At 40.2% G+C, this 18,035-nt stretch overlaps 1 protein-coding gene across 1 annotated transcript in view; it reads right to left on the bottom strand.

Annotated features, from left to right (window-relative positions):
• The window catches only part of DSG2 (desmoglein 2), a 20,003-nt gene extending 2,407 nt beyond the window's left edge, over positions 1 to 17,596 (bottom strand). The window contains exons 1-14 of the mRNA XM_005418370.2: positions 17,450 to 17,596; positions 13,484 to 13,519; positions 12,480 to 12,614; positions 11,368 to 11,526; positions 10,952 to 11,096; positions 9,710 to 9,870; positions 8,743 to 8,877; positions 8,415 to 8,600; positions 7,251 to 7,510; positions 6,420 to 6,562; positions 5,573 to 5,800; positions 3,856 to 4,086; positions 2,692 to 2,834; positions 1,234 to 1,578 (exon numbers count right to left, since the gene is read on the bottom strand). Of these exons, the coding sequence (XP_005418427.1) occupies positions 1,234 to 1,578; positions 2,692 to 2,834; positions 3,856 to 4,086; positions 5,573 to 5,800; positions 6,420 to 6,562; positions 7,251 to 7,510; positions 8,415 to 8,600; positions 8,743 to 8,877; positions 9,710 to 9,870; positions 10,952 to 11,096; positions 11,368 to 11,526; positions 12,480 to 12,614; positions 13,484 to 13,519; positions 17,450 to 17,596 (2,454 nt within the window). The remainder of the gene's footprint in view (positions 1 to 1,233; positions 1,579 to 2,691; positions 2,835 to 3,855; positions 4,087 to 5,572; positions 5,801 to 6,419; positions 6,563 to 7,250; positions 7,511 to 8,414; positions 8,601 to 8,742; positions 8,878 to 9,709; positions 9,871 to 10,951; positions 11,097 to 11,367; positions 11,527 to 12,479; positions 12,615 to 13,483; positions 13,520 to 17,449) is intronic.
• Positions 17,597 to 18,035: the final 439 nt, after the last annotated feature.

The following is an 18,035-nucleotide window of genomic DNA, read 5'->3' as shown; positions in this document are numbered from 1 at the left end:
TCTAATATGGCGCCTGGCTTCTGCTCAGAACCACCTTTCTGGCACATTTGAAGTTCTGGACTTCAAATTAGCTCAGGCTTCTGTGTAATGTGCTATATATCCAGACCCCATTTGACTCCGCATGTTTATCTGCATTTGATCCTGGAAGTAGGCAAGGCTCTGCCACAAAAATCAGGGGCTGAAAAAATTTGGTTTGGTTACTCGTCTGTTTCCTCACTCCTAATCTGAGATGTTTTAGCCTCCCAGAATGGATACTGATTATGATTTCCCTCCTGCAGATTTCATCAGAAAGTTATGCTTAAAGATATGTCACAAAGAGCGGAAGAAAAGGAGATTGCTACTTTTGCATCTGTTCACCTAGGAGACCAGTAGCTAGAGCACTCTGAGACATACAAGTACCTAAAGCTCAAATCCTTCCCTGGCCTGAGGTGGTGATTGCAATCTGCAAAGCTACTCAGCAAAACCACATCAGCTGCCTGTTGTAGGGTATGAAGATGTTTTGTTTGTACAGGTGATGGTGCATGGAAGTCAAACTTTCACTACAAGGAGCTCACCAGCCAAAGGACTAATAATGTGTGTAACATGAAGAGAAATAGCTTCAACAAGTAGGAACAACCTACTGGCCAATGGTTAGGTCAGTAAAAAAAAAAAAAAAAGAAAGGGGATTGCAACATATGCCTCATACACTTTTGATGAATGGCCCTTTACCCAGGCTGCTCAGCAAACAGACAAGTCAGCACCACTCACTGCATCAGCTACCTTGAAAATACAGCCCCACCCACTGGTGTATGACATCTTCAGCTTATCTTTCAAAAACCTGCTCCGTGGTAAAGTTGGGAGCTGTGACTCATGATGAGTCACAGGTGCCTCCCTAGAGATCAGTTTCATGTTCTTAAGTCCCTGAGATTTAGATCACACAGTCTTTCTCAGGGCTTTTTCCCGGGCAAGGCACTCCTATGCTATTGCTGAAAATTCTGGATCCCATCCACAAATACCTCCCTTGAGACAAAGGTCTATTTGTGTGGCCTTGCAAGCATTCAATGCCAGAAGACTGAGCATTGTCCCACTGCAAGTGTGGCCAATCCAAAAATCCTTAATGCCCCCAACTCCATGTGCACAGTATCAGGACTGTTTATACCTACATATCTACTTACCTCTATCAGTCATAACATGGTATTTCACAATGCTAAGTGCAAACATTAAAATACTGTTATTTTTGGGTCATATGCTTACATCATTGAAGTAGTCTCTTAAGAATTCTTCATTCATGGCTCCAGCCGCTCCCACAGCAACTCCTCCTCCAGACACGACTGTCTTCCCATCCACACCTGCCATGCCCTCAGCTGCTCCAGCTGCCATGCCTCCATAGTCAGCAGCAGAAAGAAGATGCCTTTGCTCTTCCCATCTTTCCCTGGTAATGGTGTTGTGATGCTCTCCTACATGAGAGACAGAGCTGCCTGCTCCTATTAGAGCTCCTTCTCCACTCATCCCTGCTGCTGCTGGTGCTCCTGCTGCCGCTGCTGTTGTTCCTCCTTTCACGTTCCCAAGTGCAGTGGGTGGAATGAAGCTTAGCACCGGCTACATAAATAAGACAAATTAAGATGTGACATGAAAGCTTTGCTGTCTAGCACATGGAACTCACCAAACCAGCAGTGGGGCTGGGTGGGAACAGGGAGGGTGCTGCCTTATGACTTGTTTGAATCTGCACTTATACATGTTGCTGCAAAGAGTAAAAGGCCTCCTAAAACAGGGTGCAGCTTCCACAAATGTATTGCCAAGAAGGTTTATGGAAATGTTTCTATAGATCATTGTTTTCTTGAAACTCGGAGGATTGAAAATGAAAAAAAAACCCACCAAAAATAGGCTTGCAAAACTCTAGGGAGCTTAGCTGATCCAAGAAAACCTCTGCCCAGTTCCTCTCAGACACTAAGTGGGGAAGTATGCACTGCCTGCCACTTTTGTGGTGCTGTCTGGCCCTTTTTTTTTTTCTTCTAGCAGTATGGCTTGTTAATTATCTTTTAACAAGAATTTGGTGTGAGCATTGGCCCTAAATCAAAGTCTTTTACCTTCTGTTTCTGTTATTGTGCAAAAGCATGTCAGTGTCATGCCCTTTCTCTGAAAACCTTGTTTTGTAGTGTAGCAACAGAGCAAATTTCTCTTGGTATTTACTGCTCCTTCTGCAGATTTGCACTTTTTCTGCCTTTTTCTTTTTTACTAAGGAATTTCCTCTGTTTGAAAAGGAAAATACACAGAGAAGTAATTTAAAACAGTCTGAAACTTCAAATCAATGAAGGGAAGCTCAGCATTACAACCCACTATTTTGCTGCTTTATCATGCTCCCAAAGGGGTGCAGAGCATTCCAGGCTTGCAAATGCAAATGTTTCACTCTCTATTGGTTCAATAGAGAGTCCTATCTTCTGCTCAGATATGATCAGCATTTGCTTGATTGCTTTCCCTATATTTTGGGATTTAAGTGCTATGGTTGCTTTTTCTATAGCTGCTGGTGGAAGTCATCTCCTACACATCCTTCGCTGAGCCTCACAGGATTAATTTTGATTAATGTTCATGTGTTGTTAAAATCAGCAATGTTGTAGAGCTTCGAAATATCCACCTGTAGTGTGGCAGAGGCCCCAGGTGCCAAACTGAACACTGGGATAGAAATCAAAGAGAAGGGCTATTGGGGAAACATGCCTTCTCCTCAGGAGCTGCTCCTTCACTGTTCCACTGGCGCAGCATCGCTTCACTGTGGTCTGGTATGTCAGCAAATGTCTTTGCTCCACCAAATCCCTTGGCTCCCAAGCCACCCGGACACAGCAGCAGCAACAGTGGAACAACTACAGGGAAACAGAAGGTTGCCATTAACTGTGTGGTTATTGGGACCTTAGCTTGCACTGTAAGTTTAGCCAGGTCCCATACCCAAATGTATTTTTAATGAGCTAGTGATCAGTATGAGGGCTGGCAAGGACTGAAGACAGGTTCCCAAATATTCAAAGCATTTCCTAGAAGCATATGCCGAGGCCAGTTTCCAAGAGAGAAAACTGACAACTAACACATCAAGGTCTGAATCCTGCAGATGGCCACACATGTCTGTACCTGTACTTCTATCAAAGATCTCATATACTAATTCCAAGCCCTGGCTATCACTGTACAACCTCAGCATTTCTAACTCCTCCTCTTCTTTTACTACCAGATAACAACATGGCGTCATGTAAATTCCACCTCACCACTCCTTTGACATGCCTGGAGTGCTGCCTGGGGGACTCAAAATAACCCAGTTTCAGAAGCAGAGAACATTATTCCTGTGGCATGAACTTTGTTTTACCACAATTAGATTGTTGCCAGCACAAGCAATAAACTATTGGGAGTTTAAGTGCAGCACTGCTACACCTGGCCACAGCAGAATTACAAATACTCTTATTTTTCTTTTATTTTATCTCACGGAAGAGCAATGTCACATGCTACTCTGAGCAAGGCAGTGAATCTGCAGTGACAGAAAAGACAGTGGAGAATGTGCTGTGGTTTGAGTAGGAAGAGCTAGGGTTCACCTGGGGACATCTCAGAATACCAAAAGCATTCCTCACTGCTTCCCCACTAGTTATTTACTGCACCATAAACAATTATTAAAAGTTGTTGATATTAATTTTAAAACGCACAGCTTGAAATCCTTTGAGGGTGAAATGCTGATATTACCAAAATTAGTTGGGGATCTGCCATGACCTCCACAAGACTAGGAGTTTACATGGAATGTATCAAGATGATAAAACCTAGGAGCTGGATTGCTTCTTTTCTGATGCTTTCCAGACCACATTACATTACATTACTGTGCTTCTGAGACAATATGAAACAATTACTTACGCAGCAAAAGTAAAAACGCCAAGATGATTAGTGCAACTGCTGCTGGTCCCAGACCCACTGACTTCGCTCCAACAAACCTCTCCTGGCACACACCATCATCTGTACACTCACAAACAGTCAGCTGCAGAGACTGTGGCAGAGCACAGCTGACCCCTTGGAAATCCTTTATTAGCATGGGAACTTCAGTTCTGCCTGGCTTCAGGTTTTGTGGTACCAGCTGTACACTGGTGTCTGAGACAGAAGTGGAGGGAGGTTAAAGAAAAAGAAAAAAAAAAAGACAAGGAGTAAGCAGAGAGAAAATGGACTCCTGTAAACCAACTAAAATACCACTGTTACAGTCTCCCACCAAATGCCCTCCAGTAAAGCCCAGCCAACACAATAGAATTAAGTTTAACTAGCTGCTGCTACAGTATATGTGCTTTTATTTTTATCAAGTAATTGATGATTTTGATCAAGTAATCATGCTGGTAAGCGAGCAGCCATGCTCACTTGCAGCCTCAAATAATTGTGAAATTTCACATGACCAGAGACAGCACTGAAGACAGCCCAATCACCTGTATAGCATCAACCATGTCATCTGGATAGATAAAGGCTGAACTCACAGAGAAACAGCTTCAGTCTTGAGGAGATTAATCTGTTGTAGGCCACAGACAGAGATCAGGAGCCAACCAAACACCTGCTCCTGTGGCTATGTCATGTCAAGGACTAACTAGGCAGGAGATCACAGACTGATTAAGGTTGGGAGGGACCACAGTGGGGCATCTCCACTGGGCCCAACTTCCGTGCTCAAGCAGAGTCATCCTGAAGCACATGGCACAGGATTGCATCCAGACAGCTATTGAGTATCTCCAGTGAGGGAGACTCCACACCCTCTCTGGGCAGTCTGTTCCAATCGCACAGTCACAGCACAGTAAAGAAGTTCCTCCTAGTATTCAGGTGGAAACTTCCTGAGCATCAGTTTCTGCCCATTCTCTCTTGTCCTATTTCTTGGCACCAGCAAGAAGAGCCTGGCTCCATCCTCTTGACACTCTCCCTTCATCAGATACTTATAGATGTCGATGAGGTCTCCTCTCAGTCATCTCTTCTCAAGGCTGAACAGGCCTAGCTCCCTCAGCCTGACCTCAGAAGAGAGATGCTCAAGTCCCAATTATCTATGTTGCCCTCCACTGGATGCTCCAGGAATTCCACATCTCTCTTGTACCAAGGAGGCAGAACTGGACACAGCACTCCAGATGTGGCCTCACCAGGGCACAGGAGAGAGCGGGGATCACCTCCCTCGACCTGCTGGTAATGCTCTTCCTAATGCACCCCAGGACACCACAGACCTTTTGGCCACAAGGACACACCACTGCTTGTGTACAGCTTGTCATCTACACTCAGGTAATGCATCACTGCATATCACCCATAAGAAGATGGGGATGGCTTGTTTCTAGCATTATTAATGAAATCCTGGTCATCACACATGGGCTATCAAGCCAGAAAAAGATGGTCAAACTGAAGGAAGGCAACACACCCCAGAAGCCAGAGGGCATGTCTGGACTTTTATAACCTTTAGAGAAAAGGGAGCAGAATGCAAATTATGGTCTTAATGCCTGACTCCATATATAGGGTTGCTGTATTGGTCTCACTCAGCCAAACTGTCAGCTTGACTGGAATTAATAAATTACGACCTTAGGACTTCAAAGAACTGAAAGTAATTAAAAAAACATTTCCTTACCATTTCCAGATGCAATTATCCATTTTTCTGCTGTCCCTTCTGGCTCATCAATGACAGTAAAGCTGAAGGGATAACTGAAGGGGTAACCATCCAAATCATGAGCTGTAACATCAACTAATTTTGCATCTGAACACACAGTCTGCACAGGGTTCACAATAACTGGGCAGTTATCATTCTCATCTTTAACTTGAATGACGACTGTGCCAGTGATTGTTTTCCTTGGGGAATCTAAGAATTTAAAATATGAAAAATTAAATTGATTTGTGCACAAAAATTTATCTTAAAATTAAAAAAAAACCAAACAACCCAAATCTTAGTCTCTTCCAAAATCCCAACACTGCTGAAGTAAGTTGAAAGAGATCTCACTGGAGCTTATGACAGCAGTGCTTCATTCCCAATGTTAATAAATATATTGACAAGGTTCGTCTGAAGACAAGCTGTTTTATTACTTTAACTTGAAAAAAAAAATCCTGTATGGTTACACAGTACCATGTAGATTATAAATGAAGAATTCTACTTGGATACAAAAGAAGTTCAGAGAGTCTTTTTTGCTTAGAAGTTGAGAAAACTTAGGACTACGTTTGATGATAGCCATATTGAGATATTGGCAATTCCCACCTTGCCAATAGAGTTTCCTATCAGACCTAGCTTTGAAAACTTTTATAAAAAGTTCACCTCCCCCAGTCAAAGGGGAGCAACAGATACCTTGGGGGCCCATTCCAAAAAATGATTTGCCTGTGTCTCTTCTTTGAATACTGAGACTGCACTTGCTGCCTAACTTTACAGATGGGTAGGTTAAACCTTTTAGACAGGCAATTTGTGTGAAAACAAAACCCTCTCAACTTACCAGTAGTTACACCCAACATGGTGATAGTGTAGGTGCCATTTACTACATGAGGTGATTCGTAATCAAGATTTTTAGCAAGTCGGATTTCACCTGTGACTGAGTCTACAGTGATCCAGTTTGCTGCATCTTTTCCTTTCATGTATCTGATGAAAATAATGCAAAGATGGACAATCAAAGATTTAGGTATAGGTGCAGTACAGAAAGTACAATCAGGGAGCGAGGCTGGAACAGGAGACAGAGCTGCACTGCTGGGCACTGTCCTCTTCCCTCCCCATCTGTTCTTCCAGCAAAAGCTGAGCATTAGACACCCATGAAAAACTATTACAGGCATGGGGGAAAGAGGTCTACCCTTGGGTGTGCAACTCTACTGTGCACCATTTGTACAGGCCATGGTGGTGGTTAATTAACATTCTAGCTGAAAAGCTATGATTCAAAACCCAAGGGCACACATGCAGACGTATCTGTGTTACACCCTTTCTGTCTGGCTGATAAATGTTTCTGCATATTCCTTCCTAATTTTACTGGAGACAATGGAATCAGATTGGCAAATCTAATCTCAAAAGTAGACAGGTATGACAAACACACCATGCAAACACAAACAACTTCAACCCAAACACTCAGGTCTCACCATATACAACAAAAGAAGGAGAATTTTTGTATCATTAGTTTTCTGCATAATAGAACATTGAAGATCATTTTCATGTTTAAGGTGTGAATTATCCTTAGCAGAAAAATATTGCCTTTGAAACTTTTTCAGTTTAACACGCAAATTTTGACAATAACAAATGACTTCTGACATACTCAGTTTTGATGGTTATAAAAAATTCTTACGTAATGCGCTCTGCTATTTTTCCAGTGTCTTCATCATAGGCTTGATATTGTCCAATAACCTGTTTTATCTGCAGTTTCTCACTTGCTTCAATAATTTTTGTGCCACCAGGGAACACAGGGCCTTCCCGCACATTGATCACCTTAATTTTGATTGGAATTGTTTCTGCTTTGTAACTGGGTTTAATTGACTTGTGGAACTCTGCTTTGTTTGTAACAACAATGCCCAAGTTTAGGCTTTGCATTTTTTCATAATCCAGCTCCTAGAGCAATAAAGAAAATAATAAAAAAATTCAGATTTTGTCAGAATCCAATATCTAGACAATATGCATACATTTAATATTTAAATAATACTATAACATACTTATTTAAGCAATAGGGATGTAAATATTTAAGTAATATTTAAGCAGTAAGGATGTTTCTTAACCTGTTACTTTTGCTCGTTTTTAATGGATGACACCATAGATATGGCTTTATATTATTGAATCAAACTTATTCAATGTATGTGAAAGGAGTCCTACTGCCTGTGCTTTCAGTGAATCAGTCTTTAATTACCTGGTTTCTCCAAATTTATGTGTTTTTTTTTTAATCTAATAATTTACTTAGTAATGCTCAATTTTTTTCAATAATTAGCAGTTTTCAGATAAGGAAACCTGAGCAGAAAAAAAAAGCTACTTAGGGCATTAGGCATCTTCAGTACTTGTGGACTAAAGAAAAGTGAAAATTACAAAATAGACATTTCCATTAATTTAAAATATTTTCATAATCATTTCAACTTCATAATGACGAAATTCATAAATGTAGCTCACGGATCATGGAACAGGCGTTGCCTGCAACATTAGCAGTGGCCAGGGGAAATAAAGACATTTATACTGAAATCAAGGACAGCAGAAACATGAAAGTTTACAGCATGTCAGTACTGTTGCCCAAAGGACAAGGGAAGTCAGGGGACTTCTGCCTTACTAGTTATATTTGTGACGACAGAGAATGCAAATGGAAAAGCTTGACAAAATTATTATTTTGCATGGAATTACTGAATGTATTAAAAATATGGCAAAGGAAGAGTATCCACACATTTTACATATTGACTGAATAAACACAATTTGTCAGCACAGATGGATAAATTATTCTAATATTTAAAATAGACTCTCTAAAATCTATACTTACCTTCACAACAGTCAAAATTCCTTCATTTGTTTGGGTATCTGTTACAATTTTGAAAAAACCACCTTCATTGCCAGAAACAAATGTAAAGTTTGCCAGCCAATTATCAGAAAATTCTTCATCTTTGTCAAATACTTTTATTCGCATAATTTCCACATTTGCTCTGTTTTCTTCAATGCTTCCTTCAAGCTGCAATTAAAAAAAAATCCACTTTTTAAAAAGATTTCATGGTTTACCTCTTTTCATCCGTGCAAGGAATTTTGCACAATGTCTTATTATGGGGTAGTGGCAGGGGTAGGAACATGCTAAAAATTGTGATAATTGTACTTACTGCACGACTTTCAACCACAGGCACATTGTCATTGACATCCAGAATCTTGATTTCTAAAGAACATGTTGCAGCATTCCCACCTATTTCACCACCACGGTCCTTTGCTTCCACCACCAAAGAATAGCTACTTTGTGTCTGTCATGGTAAGAAAAGGGTGTTTAATCCAGGCTAAAAATTATTCCTTTGCTGTATGACCTCTATTACATTTTGGTAATGTCTCTTATGGTCAATTGTAGATCCTCTCTAGCTAGAAGTAAATCTCATGAGTGCCTTGACAGATTCTGCTGGAGTAGAACTGAGGCTTTGAAAAGGGTACAGGACTTTCACATCTTCCCCACAAAGAGTCAGACTGTACTTACATAGCAAAGTAAAAAATTCCAGCGACCATGAACAGGGACAGGACCAGTGACACCTGCATGTCAGGACATAGGCAGAGCCACATCCTTCAGCCACAGAGCCAGCGTTCCCATCACCATCTGCTGGCCAGGGAAAACTCTGCAAGCACAGGTCATGTCCCTGGTAATATGTGACTTCCAATGCAGTTTCACAGTAGCACCTGTCCTAACTCTTTGAATCGCAATTTGCATGGCAGGCTACAAAAATCCAGATGCAGCCAGCAACTGTGCAGGTGGTGATCGAGGTTATCTTTGCCATGCACTCCCCAGGACAAAGAAATGACACCTTGTTTTGTGTAACTGCTGCCCTGACTACTCAGGAGAGACAGAAAGCAACAACCATCAGGCTGGTGCTGTGCTAGGGACGTGGTGGGGGGGATACAGCCTTAATCCCATTGCCTCCTCCCTCTGTCCCTGAAAAGCATGCATCAGACAGACAAGGCTTTAATCCCAGGGGAAGTTAAGAAAGGTAAAAGGGCCAGCTCTATACCCTGCAGGCAGGGCTGAGGGTGACACAATGGGCACCAGAAAACCATTAGTAACAAACATCAAAACGGGAGGGTTTTTTTTACCTCTCTGTCAAGGTTTATTTTTGCTACTCGAACCTCGCCAGTATTCTTATCCATGCTGAATGCAGCACTAGGGCTTTGGGAAACAATCCTGAAAGCAATTTTGGAATTTAGATTATTTGGTTCATCTGCATCTGTTGCATTTATCCTCATTACAATTGTACCTGGAAAACACAAACAAAATATGGCACTTGTTTACACCACCATGCACTGGTATATACCTTTACTTCAACGTCCAAGATAAGAGCATTTTGTTACATGCACTGCACAATGTTCTGATGCTCTTGACTTTATTTATTTATTGCCTGAAGTTGAAGAAGTGTTCTTAAACTCAATAGGTATATGTTAAAAGTGTATGTTCCAGCCAACAAAAAGATTGCATTTACACATCTGTAACTCATAAAATTCAATGCACAAATTAAATAACAGGTTAAATTCTCTCAGTAATTCAGACAGAAAAATGTAGACACCACATAGAGCAGAAAGTATAAGCTTTTGAACAATGAGCTACATTTCCCTCACACATTATTATAAAGAGAGCAATAATTATTCCTTTACCTGAACAGTATTAAAACCACTGATCTGTACTGATGCCATCCAACAGCTTCACTCAATATATGTGGTGGTACCTATGGGGCAATCCCCTTAAAACTTAATATGTTTCTTCACATTGTAGTGGCATTGAAACAGACACACTGCCAGGTATTTATTAGGTAGTTTTATTCCAGTTTTTCTAATCTTCTTGAAAATAATCTGTTGCTCTTATGCTTACTGCTGTCAATAGGAAACGGCCATTAACTTGTTCTTCAATGGTTATGGCACAGCCATATGTGCTTACCAGCAAACTACCTCTCCAGCCCACAAATAGAGCAGGGCTTTGGATAAGGATGGCAGAGTGAAGTCCCTCCCAAACAGGCTGTGACTACTAGGCCAGAAGGTAGATTGCATTTCTTGCGCAACTCCTGCAGAAGAACTCTGGTTCCTGGACTTGTGGTAGCTCTGACAACAAACCAAAGGTGCCACAAGAGGAAATACTGTTGTCCCTTGCCCCTAGGGGGATGCTCTCCCTTAATCACACAAAACAGCCTTGAATAAAATCCTTCATTCACACATGGATCAGCTGGCTTATGTCAGCAAGAGAACGTGACCTTGCTACTGCAGATGTGCTACTCAAAAGTACAAATTCACACATCCTCTTGCATATCCAGGGAAAAAATAAAAGAAAAAAAATTAAAATAAACTTACCTGTTTCGCTTAATTCTTCAATTGAACCAACAAAAACTTCATGTGAAAACACTGGAAAATTGTCATTTATGTCCACAACTTTAATTGGGAGGTCTATTGGCTCTTCCAGTTTTGCCCCATTCTTATCTAGTGCATGGCCTCGGACCTGACAATACAGACAGAAACAATAAATGAATCCAATGAGTGACTGTCATATTTACAAACACATATGCAAAACAGAAATACACCCACTATATTTAACAAAGTATAAATATTATAGAAGCTTATTACATATGCCTACAAAAACAAGCAGGTATACACAAATATCCAGAAATACGTTATATATGTGTATTATTTCAAGCAGACACATTTAAAGAAAATAAATAAAAAATGGATAGCAGGGGACATATAAAGAAAAAAATTAATTTTCAACTTACAAGAAGAATGGGAGTCTTTTCTCTGTCCACCCTTCCTGTTATGTTCAGGTCACCAGTCTTTCCATTGATAACAAATAATCCATATGGGGGTTCTGTTACTCCTTGACCAGATATAGTGTAAGTTACTACTATTCCTGTATCTTCAAGATCTGAATGTATCTAGTAGGAATATAACCAATTAAATAGCACTCAGTAAATAAAACCACATTTAAAAGCACAACAAGATATTTTTTCTGTCTTGTAATGAACAAACAAAAAAAATATTTAACACATTTCCCTGCACTCCTCTGACTGTGGAGATGTAGAGATGAATGCAGGAAAGGCTGCATGTTCTATTTGAGAATCTGGTGTAGGGAGATGAGAAACATCTGGAGCAGGGAGTTGAGCCGGGAGGTCAGACCTCAGCTGGCAAATATACCAGGACTGGAGAAGAGATAGGATGGAGGAAAAAGTTCAGACCTGGAGATGAACACATAGAAGAGGCTGTGGAGACTAGAGATTACACCCTTTCTCTGCTGTCAGCAGATATTCAAACCATCTGGAAAAGTGTGCATTGTACCAGTATCACCATCAAGGGGCATCCCAAGCAAAGGACAACAGTTTGCCACCACCTGCTGTCACTTCATATGCTAGAGTGAGATGAGTGTTGAATTTAGGTTTTAACATTGGTGCTGAACCAGATGCAAATCACTCTTTCAGTGATTTGCATCTGGATTAACCCAGGATAACACCCGGATTATTTTTAGCTCTGTTTCCTAAAAGACTAGGCATAAATAGTCATGTTCTATGTACATCCCTCTGCATAATCAGCACCAGCACATTTAGGACCCACTTGACAAGTTCAACCCCACCTGAGAAGGGGTAGTGGGGTGAAAAAACTCAAAGATATTGCATTCCCAAAGCTTAATGAAAAAATGGGGCTATGAAAAGATGAGAGACTGAGCCAAACCAGGCTTGAAAAGTAAAGGAAACAGAAGGAAATGAGTCAATCTTCAACTGGCATTCAAGTCCTTTAAAGTTACAGAAATATTTTTGCATGTTTTTAGGGAAGTCACACTCTTATTTTACATTTTCATCTCTATTTTTTATGTTTAACTGCTTTCTGGGCTTACTCTAGCAATTGGATTCTTGTAGGAATTGTCCTCCTCCTCCCGTATGAAAGCTGGAGGGACTGTCCATTCTCGCTTCTGTCTGACTGGGCTGCTGGGATGAGACAGCAGGCCACTCCTGTCATTTCGGTTATAAACCTGTGAAAAGACAAGATGGAATGTCAGCACTGCATTTACTCATTTCAGATAAATGCTTTATTGCTGCTGTAGACAAGACTTCTGAGCAACTTTTGCTCTGTCAATAGCTAGTAACTTCAAAATCATGGAGAAGCGTCCGCCTTCTGAGTCACAATCTAAGAGCTACACAGTACTCAAAACTGGTTGAAGAGGAAAACTGCACTGGTCTTTTCATCAAGCCAGAATTAGGCAAGACAGGCTTTAAAAATATGAGCAAGTTTCCATGACCAGCAGTTGAAAATACACCTGCTCTGGCAGATTTAAATGCTTGTCATCAGATGTGGGGAAGAAGTTTGGCACTAAGGCTGTTTTGAACCACCATTTCTGCATTACCACTGTGTTTATCTTCCCACCAATACTGCCTTGCATATTTAACCTTCTCTCTGAAACAGAATACATGGAAGAGTAGGCCTCTATTCAATCCACCCAATGTCTCTGCTATCCCTGTTTAACTACATCTCATTCTCACTCTGCATAAGACCCCTCATCCTTCTCTCCACTTTATTTTCTACTGTCTCTGTTGACTCCTAGTTTAACATATTCACTAAAACAGTGGTTTTTCATCTACTGAGTTCAAAAAAGCAATCTACATTTTTTACTGTGTTAGGGGAAAGTTTCTTAAAGTTCAATGCCACTCTAGGTGATGGATGTAGGAATCTATCCACTTACTTTTCAGCTTTCATTTCTCTATTCATTATGCAGTTTTCACATTTCACAAAATGGTAAGATTCAAGACATTTATCAACTGAAATAAGGTATGGCTTTGACATGTTGCTCAAAGAACCCTTCTACAGGCACTGATAAAGAAAAAGCTTTCCATTATATCCTACCTTCACATAGAGCCCATGTCCATAATTCAAAGAGATCTGCAATGGAAATTATGAAAGTCATTATTAATTCTATTAATTCTATGTCTCTTCAGCAGCACTAAAACATAACTTTTGTCACCTGCTTCATATGAACAGCAAAGCCATAAGGAAGAAGGCTTCTGACACGTATAAATTAATATTTATTAGTTACCCATAACAGCTTCTGAAAAATTCACCCATAACCATTGGCATTAAAAACATGCAGCACTTTGGAGAAGCAACATGCAGCACTTCGGAGAAGCTCCCTTTTCTGGGCAAGCCTTGGATTTGTGTTTGTGGTGGGTTACCAATTGCATCAGAGAAGAAAATCAGATAAATGGTGTTTAAAGGTAAGGACTAACGCAAACATCTGCTGAAGTGTACATGACAGAACCTTGCTGGGAGGATAAATGGCATCACTTATTTAAACAAGGCAGAGGCGCTTGCTCTGACAAAACCTTGCAGACCATTGTTCAGCATTGGGACTGCCCATCTCTTCACACACCAGAATAGGCTAGGACAGCTATGCATGGCTTCGAATGACTCAGTTAGGTGACAAATGCTGGCTGGAAGAAGCCAACTTTTCAGAGACCCCACGTTTATGTCCACTTTCCAGGCACCACAGACTCTGAAAGTAACAACACCCCTCAAACTGCAAAAAATGTAGGTATTGGAAAGCAGCAACAATAAAAAGTAGGCTATTGCAACATGTACAACCTACAAACCAAGCTTTTGAACTTTGTACAGGTAGCAAATACTGCTATTGTTCTGAAAATTATTACTACTTATATTTTGCAACTTAGGTGATTATTTTCTTAGGCATACTACTGCCTAAGGCAAAGCAGGCTCAGAAAAGGTGGTTTTCTACTCAAATAAGTCAGTCTCTGACTGGTTTCTAGTCTGTTCACTGCGCTCTCCCTATTCTTCCCTCTGACTCAGCCTTGATTACTGAATTGATGACAGCTTCTTTTTTTTTTTAAAAAAAGATGTTATCTTGTACCCACACAATCCAGCAGACTGTGTTGAGCAATACAGCAGATTTCTGTTTCAACTTGTTCAACAAAACTATTTTGCAAATGGTATTTTTCCCAATGTATAGATTCTGAAGACAGAAATTATCAAGCAGCAAGTTTCCTAATGGATATGCATCAGAAAGGGTACAGGATCTCACACCAAGCTGTTTTCATGGATGTTCTTAATCTTATTTAATTTTTCTAATAGTATGGATTTTCAAAATTTATTTTCATGACTAATGAGATTATACCAGCAAGAGTGTCAGGAGAATTTTCCTTTATAGTCAAGGTTTTCCACAGAAGCTCCAACTCTTTTGGAAGGTGAATAATTGTCAAGATATCATCAGAAACATCCTTGGTTGTTCTAACTGGTAAACTGGAGGGAAAACTGTCTCAAAACTGAATGAAGCCAAGAGGCATGCACTGAGAAGTTTCCTTGTATTGGAAACTTGAGAACCCAGTATAAACAAAAATGTCTGAAAATCAAGAATAAGCGGATCTTCCACTGAGATCTGTGTCAAAAATGTGTTAAAAATTCCACTAGCCGTTATAAAAAGAAAATATTTCATTAAGATAAGTAAAAATCAATTTGTTTGCATAGTAGAAAATGTATCTCAAAACATTCTAGATTAATGCTAAGACAGTAAAAAATACTTTTGCTCTTGTATTATTCAATCTGCAGTCCATAGGTAGCCTCACAAGGGACTTAGAAGATATCTACAAAAAAATTTTAAGAATGATGATTTTATTCACAAGATACATAAATACAAGGGGAAAAATACATAAAGGGGTCCAGCCTCTTTTTTTTTTTTTTTCATTTTTAAAGTTCCAAAAATCTTAAACTGGAGGAAAAGCACTTTTTAATGACATTTTCTTCAAGGACAAGTGAAATGTCAGAATTTACTGCCTATTGAACATGTTAATTTCCCCCCTCCCCCCACATTATTTTTTCTTTTTAGTATCTTTCAACTGCCTTCTGTTAAATCACTCAGAGAAGGAAAGCTCTGTCATTTGCTGTGGATCACAGCCTTGGCTCAAAAACCAGACAGCTACTGATGACACCTGTTGACCAGAGCTAAGAACATTGTCAGAAGAAAATAGGATGGCTACCAAAAAAAGTCTGAGGCTTGGAGTAATGAAATTGGAACGAAACACTACAGGAAAGAAGCAGGAATAGGCAAGAAGGCATGGGAAAGAAGGGAGTGACTGCCATGTGTAGTGACTGCAAGGCTGCTCTTGCCCAAATCCCTCATCTAAAGTCAGGAAGTGACTGAAGGACAGATTTTCAACATAAAGCTCAGATTTAAGCTGTAAAACTGTAAAGACTGAGTAACCAAGAAGTTATGTGTCTATATTTACTACACTGGGAAGCAGTAATGACTAGAAATGTGATCTTTCTGTGTGTTAGGAGATTTGGAGCTTGCACCCCCTGTGAGTCAGTTTGGTGTTGAAGACAACACGTGAAGACTTCAGAGAAGCAAGCAAGGGGACCCTCCAAGGTCATCTACTACATCTCCTGGCCTGGGGAAAACAAACTACACCCAAATGCTTCCTGACAACTGTTTATCCTGTTCTTAAAAATGAGGGATGGACATCCCTCAGCCTCACTAACCTAAGGGGGCTCCTAGACAGTCCTACAGATGAAAAGTCTCTTAATTTTCATCTTCATTTTATTATCCTAATTCTTAGCTCCTTGCAAGCTGAACATATTGCTGCTTGCATTATATTCAGAGTAAGGCACACAAATTTACATATCTAAATGAAAGCTAAGCACCTAAACTTTCATTATGACCAGCAGAAATATAGCCAATGCCCACAGAGATCAGAGCGCTGCTCAACTTGCCCCCAAACCAGTCCATATTTATTTCTCTCTGAGCTCTTCTGATTGTAAGTATGTCCAATTAAGTATTGTAAACTCAACATAGGAGGATTTGTAGGGCAAAGCATTTGATGCAGAGATCCCAACACCATACAACCCATGGTTTGACGGATCCTTCACACTAGAATTAGCTCCTCCTCACAGATCAAACATCTACAAGCACATGGATGCATCTCCCAATGTGGTTTTACTCAGGAGGGATACCATTCACACACTCTTGAGATTTTCTTCAAAAGTACAATATGATCCAATCAAACAGGCGCACTCAGCATCCACCGCATCTCCATATACCTTCACAGAAACTTAGACATCTATATTGAGATGTCTTAGCCTCAAACCTAACCTCCTTTGTCATGTTGACAATGCTCTCACTGTATGGTGCAATTCGCTTTTCTTCCACTCTTCATGTACCTACAAACTTATCAAACATCTTACTCCCTGTCTTTTCTCAACTACCAGTTCTTTAATTTCCCTTAAAAAATCATAAAACAGGGTTTTGTGACTTTAATGGGGTGCTTTTTTTTTTTTGGTTTTTTTTTTGTTTTTTTGTTTTTTTTTTTTTATTTACTGTTCTGTAGTCTCTTCTGGACAGAATCACTTTCTTCTGAAGTCTGGTCTCAAAAGTAACATACCACTTCAGTTAAACAGAATGGATAAAATACTAGACCTTATGTATTTTTCAGCTACTTTCAGACCTCACCACAGCTGGGCTTTCCCTCATTTTTGGAACAATAATAAAATGTTGAATCAATCCACAGATGGTTGTAAATACTTTTACCATGTTTCAGCATGTTACTGGCAACAGAAGCTAGGTTGCTTTGAATTAGCTCACCTTTGCTCTTTGTAGAACCAAGCATCACTTTGTGATGGTTTTTATTTAACTTGTTTCTATGACTTCTGAAAATTAACTGCCACTGACTTTAACATTACATCTAATATATTCAGGACTGAATTTCATCATACCCAGCCTAACATCCCAAACATCAACAAAGTACAATCTGAGGAAGATGTTCAGAGAAAAGGTAAATTTTGCTACTCCCATAGTAAGATTCATACATCTCTGTCAACTATTCTTTCACTCAAATGCAGGAAGTGTTCTAAGACTTCTTCTCTTGAAGCCATGATGTCCACTCCCTTTAGAAATGACCGAGAAACCTCCCAGTCTAATAACCCTTGATAGCTGTGCCCGCCCGGCAGGCCCATGGCTCTGGGTGTGTGCCCTGGACACGCTCCAAGCCAAGCCCAACCCTTTGGGTGCACCACCATTCAGCACAAATGTTCCTGGAAAAGGGTTCCTGGAAAAAATCCCCGGGAGATTTGCTGTGACCTCTGCAAGGTACCCAGGGGTGCTGATACAGGGATGCAGCCCACAGGCAGGGAGGGAGCACTGAGAGAGAAAAACTGGGAGAGGAAGAATGTACAATTCCTGATGCTTCTAAGGTAGAGGATGCTTTGAGAAGACACTACTTTTAGACTAATTTTGTTTTTCAGTCATTTTTTAAGATTCATAAGAAACGAATTACTCTAATCCAATACTTTCAAATAGGAAACCTGACTTTTTGATTAGGAAAAAAACCCCAAAATTTCAAAACCCAGCAGTGAGTCTCTTTCTCTTCTGCCATCAGCAGCTTTATTCACTCTA

Source organism: Geospiza fortis, unplaced genomic scaffold (genome assembly GCF_000277835.1).
Source record: "Geospiza fortis unplaced genomic scaffold, GeoFor_1.0 scaffold53, whole genome shotgun sequence".
NCBI classification, from domain to species: Eukaryota; Metazoa; Chordata; class Aves; order Passeriformes; family Thraupidae; genus Geospiza; species Geospiza fortis.
This window is presented reverse-complemented; position numbering and strand designations above follow the sequence as displayed.